Source organism: Otolemur garnettii, unplaced genomic scaffold (assembly GCF_000181295.1).
Source record: "Otolemur garnettii isolate 467f Iridium unplaced genomic scaffold, OtoGar3 scaffold00113, whole genome shotgun sequence".
Taxonomy (NCBI): domain Eukaryota; kingdom Metazoa; phylum Chordata; class Mammalia; order Primates; family Galagidae; genus Otolemur; species Otolemur garnettii.
In genome coordinates this window covers 5,440,072-5,445,105 of record NW_003852508.1, presented here as the reverse complement: position 1 = coordinate 5,445,105, position 5,034 = coordinate 5,440,072, and the positions used below count along the sequence as shown (strand labels likewise).

Here is a 5,034-nt window from a genome sequence, read left to right as displayed (position 1 = left end):
CTTGAGGGCTTTGTGCTAAGTGAAATAAGCCAGTCACAAAAAGATGAATGCTGTGTGATTCCACCTTCATGAAGTACCCGGAGTTGTCAAATTCATAGAGACAGAAAGCAGAAGGGCGGGTGCCAGGGGTGGGGGAGAGGGAAATGGGGAATTAATTTTAATAGATATAAATTTTGTAAGTTGAAAAGAGTTCTGGAGATTGATTCTATGACAATGTGAATGTATTTACTAGCACTGAGCCATACATTCAAAAATGGTTGCAATGGTAAACAAAACCCCCCAAACCCATCAAAATCTAGAACAGAAACGTTTAAGAAGGATTATGAGCACATTACAAAGAATAGGCAGAAGTCTCCATCAAGCATTGATAGTGATCAAGAGCATAACTTTTCTGCTTAGAAAGGGGTCTTTGCTGAACTTTTTACCTATGGTTCACTGTGTTTGGCCAATGAGAAAAGGAGGCCTATCTCATGCTGCTGTTATCTCAGAACCCAGAACATTGCTATGGATTTACACATTGTTTTTGGGAAGGGCTCAGTAAATCTTTGTAGGTGGAGTGATTAAGGAAGAGCCAGTGGTGAGGTGTGTAACTGTAGAGACCTACACCTATACAGGTCTGGATTTCACAGCCTATAAGCTCACCTCAAGCTTGATGACTTCTCTGCCCTTCATTTTCCTCATATAAATTGAGGAGTGTAATAGAATCAATAACCAGTTTGTAGTTAGCAAGAAGATTAAATAAGCTAATGCTTGGCATGTTATCTGGCTAGAAAAATCAAGGAAGGAGGTAGGGGCAAGTATGTGTAGGAACACCCGGGATGATAAAGCCTGGTTTATAGACTCTCACCATTATATCCATGTCTCCAACAGGAGCCAATTCTTATAAACGGCTCAGAATACATTTACTGAATGAATGATTGGTAAAGCTGAAAATCTGAATTCTGTTTAAAATATATTTATCAAACAATTCCCTGGTATATTTTAAAACCAGGGCTGTATATTAAAGAGGTAGATTATGATAGATTCCTGTATTTATTTCTGAGAATGTGTTCGTTGTTTTAGGACCCCTTGGGCCATTTCAAGTTTATTTAGTATCCACTATATTCCCAGCACAGTCTCAGCATGGGGATTGCAATATAAACAAAACACACTGCTGTCCTCTGGTGGAGCTCAGTCCAGTGGAGAGGACAGGCAAGGAAGGGTGTGGTAGAATAAGGGTCATGCTCAGGGCATGTCCATAAGCTGCAAAGGAAAGTCACATCGACTCTGCTGGAAGGGAGGGTGGTTTGGGTTCGGGGACACTAAACCCCAAAATAAGGCACCTGAACTGGGTCATGGAGAACAGGTAGGGCTTCTCCAGGTAGAGGAAAGCAGAAGGAACAGGATGTGCAGAGGCTTGGAGTAAAGGTGAGCATGAGCCTCCAGACACCGTCAGGGAAGGGAAGTTGCTTTTATAAAGCACAGGGTGAAAGTGGGGGAAAGGGAAACAGCCTTAGAGACAGGTGGGTGCCGGATGGCTCAGAACTCATTTGCCTACAGAGGAGAGGGGCTTAATACTCTTGGCAAAGGGAAACCCCAGAAAGGTATTTCAGCAGAAAAGCAATCTAATCCGACAGATAACTGAAGAGTAACTCTGGCAATGGTGAGGAGGGTAGGTATGAGGAACTCCAGACTACAGGGGATGGGTAGGCCAGGCGACCTACCTATCAGGGAGACCCTAGGAGAGGTCAGGAGGATCGAAGGATGTCAGTTGCAGTGAGTGGCAGGGACAGATGTTAAGAAGGTGAATTAGACATTTGTACTTCATTGTCATTGCTCTGTAAGTGAATGAAAACATTTACACCACCAGCTACGTAAAGGCTCACGTCCTATGCTCAAGACTTTTCATTTTGGCATACCTCCTGAATATCTATACCCTTATTTAAAAAAAGAAAAGCTAAGGAAAGTGGACTGAGAGTCGACTTCAACGGTAATGACCCCTGCTGGCGTTTACTGAGTCTGCTTCCAGCTGAACTCAAGGAGTTAACTTTACTGGGATTTTGAGGTTTGGTTTCAAACTGGGAATCAAAGTCCCCTTTCATGGAACTCTCCAGGGTCTAGCATGGAGCCCTTTTTCCTTAGGAACCCAAGGGGCAGGAGCTCTGTAAAGAAGCCCAGAGTACTCATAGCATCAATTCTAAAAGTTTCTTGGCGTGGTCAGGTTGGATGTGACGAGGAGACACAGCTGACTGATGCCTGAGGGCAAGGATTTGGGTCCTGGAAAGGAAATGAGGAGTAGTTCTGGCAAGTTGTAGGGACAAGCTATTTATCTGTCTTAGAGTACACTAGAACTTGGCCCTAGGCTCATGGACAAGACCATGGAGTTGAGCCATTAAAGGTGAGACAATGAGAAACCCAATCTGATGATATAGAAGGTAAGTTAGAACCACTGGATTTGGGGAGGCTTTCTGAGTGCTCCCTAAATTAACCCAAGTGAGTTCATTCAAAAAGCATCACAGTTAAGGTGGTAATAAATGAATTAACTACCAGAAACATGTAGAAAGCTTCAATTTCCACTTAACTAACAATTACTATGACAAGCTATGAATAAGCATTTCACTCGAATAATAACGGTTGAAAGTTCCTTTAGAATCCATCTACATTCATATACATTGCATAGAATTAGTGTCACACTCTCATACTCTTCAAAACAATTTTGTTTAAATATTTTAAAAATGTCTTGACTGAGAATTTCAAGGTGCATGATCAAATCCTTGCTTCTTACAGTTTTCCTCCTAGTCCCTTGGGCCCCTTCCTAGACTCATGCAAAAGCGGAATCCCACAGAAGTCATGCTAAAATGCAAGCCACATGCCTTAAGTCTCTATACAAGTTCACGGTGTAAACCAGGCTGTTGGTTACGGTAATCTAGTTAAGTGCAAAACCCGAAAACATTCTCGCAGTGTTACTGCTAAGGCTGCAGCTCAGTAAATCACCTGAACAAAGAGACTAACAAGGGAACAAGCCAGTGTCTCACCCAGCTCCACATCCTGGTCATCAGTGAGCATGAGGATGATGTTGGGTCGGATGTTTTTTCGTTCCTGTTGTAACCGTCCTCGGTACCTCGGGGATCTGACAGTGGAACGGACGCTCCCCAGCAATTCTGTGCCCAGGACGGCCAAAACCAGAGCACAGCAAGAATACTTCATTGTATTTGGGTCAGGGTTGCAAAGCGGCTGTGATGTCTCCGTCTCCTGACTTCTGGAGTTCTGGGAAATCAGAGAAAAAGGGAGAGGGAGAGGCTAACGTGAAATCCAAGCCCCAAAAAACAGTTGCAGAAAAAGGGCTCCAAAGAAGTCAGTCCTGGCACAGAAACCGGCAGAGAGGGCTGCCTGTGAGTCAGAAGCACAAACCCGCACAAGCACAGGGTAGTTTTTTAAGCACTTGATTATTTTGCAAATTCACTTTTGTTCTTTATTCTTATTCCAACTTTTCCTATTTCAATTCACTGCCAGAATAAAGCTCAAAACTGTAAAAGCTTTCTGACAAAGAGCTAATACCTTGAATTAGGTATCCTGGTTGAATAATCAATTTCTATGCTTACAGGTATTCAGAACATCTGCAGATGGGGTCCTAGAAGGGGGAGAGAAAAATACAAAAGAAATATCAGTAAAAGACTTTTACAGAGATTTTTGATTTGAAGTAGTCTTTTGAAACAGCATGTTATATGTGTACAATGTATTCTTTTTCTTCTATCTCCAAAACAGAGGAACAGAAGGAAACAACGTTCAGAGCTGCTAACAAATCGCTCACATAATCTTCATTTCAGAACCACCTCCATAAAAGGGTGGTAAGGGTGTCATCCCTGTTCACAGCCCCATAGAACTAATCATCAGTTCAAAGAGCCAGCGGTGCCCGGGAAACCACGGTGCTTTTGGAACGAGTGCCTGCATGTGGGGAGTGGATGGCACACGATGCAGGGGGAGGCTTGACTCACCTGCGTACAATATTGAGTACCTATCAAGCAGAATGAAACACAAGGCTGTCATTTGTCATCTGCGTGATGTCACTCACTACCCAGGAGAGTCCTCGCCGCTGACAAAGACTTCACAGTGAGTGCCTGAGACAACTTTCCCAGCCTCCCAAAAGCTCCTGTCTTCCATCAATCAGTGGGGGCCACAGCGCTTCCTCTGGGCAAGGCTGGTCCCCCTATCCAGCCCATATCCTTGGCTTGTGCCAGCAGCTACGTGGACAGAGCCCCCTCTCGACTGTCAGTCACCAGCTTTGCTGTTGGCCAGACGGGGCAGCACGGCTAGCACAGGGGGGTTCTGCTGCAGATCTAAACCAGCAAAGCAGAATGATTGATTGGCTCTGAGGCTGGAGGTTAGAGGCTGCCCTTCCACATTAAAAAATAAATAAAATCCAGAGGGGAGCCCTGCAAAATCTTTGCAAAGCTGCACAGGAAGGAGACTTTTGAAAGGGCTGAAAAATGCCCCTCTCACTCTGGAGCACTAACCTGCTGAAAGCTTTTCTCTTGGATGTCTGAAAGATAGCAGAGGGCTCTTTTTTTTTTTTTTTTTAAACCCTTTCTCTTATATGTCAAAAGGGAACCTCTTCATGGGAATTTAGGCTGCCCTAAAATTAATTAGATAGCTGCCTGCTTCATCAGCCACTCTGTCCCCCATACACCTGAGGATCTGTATTTTGAATTGCAACAATAAACTGGCATTGGATTAATAGGCATAACTAATTAAGCGTAAGGATCGCCTAGCAGGGGAGAGGGGCTCCATCACTCAATTTCATGCCCTAAATCCTGGAAGGTGACACGGGGCAGCAAAAGAAGAAAGAAGAAAGACTGTGGGCTGTTTACCCTCGCCATGCATGTTATTTTGTTTTACACAAACACTCACACACATATCCCTATTATTTTAAACTTTATGAGCTGTTTTGTAAACAGTTTTAATGCATTTCATTCTGCAGCCTGTAATTATACTGCAAGAGAGAGAGGGGAAGGGGGGGGAGAGAGAGAAAGAGAGAGAAAAGAGAGAGGGAGAAGA

General features: G+C 43.9%; 1 protein-coding gene across 2 annotated transcripts in view; it reads right to left on the bottom strand.

Moving 5' to 3' along the window:
- The window catches only part of LOC100941173 (extracellular sulfatase Sulf-1), a 178,219-nt gene that overhangs the window by 87,461 nt on the left and 85,724 nt on the right, over positions 1-5,034 (bottom strand). For both annotated transcript variants that reach the window (XM_003797255.2, XM_003797256.2), the window contains exons 3-4: positions 3,538-3,610; positions 3,015-3,246 (exon numbers count right to left, since the gene is read on the bottom strand). In XM_003797255.2, the coding sequence (XP_003797303.1) occupies positions 3,015-3,186 (172 nt within the window). In that variant the 5' untranslated portion in view covers positions 3,187-3,246; positions 3,538-3,610. The remainder of the gene's footprint in view (positions 1-3,014; positions 3,247-3,537; positions 3,611-5,034) is intronic.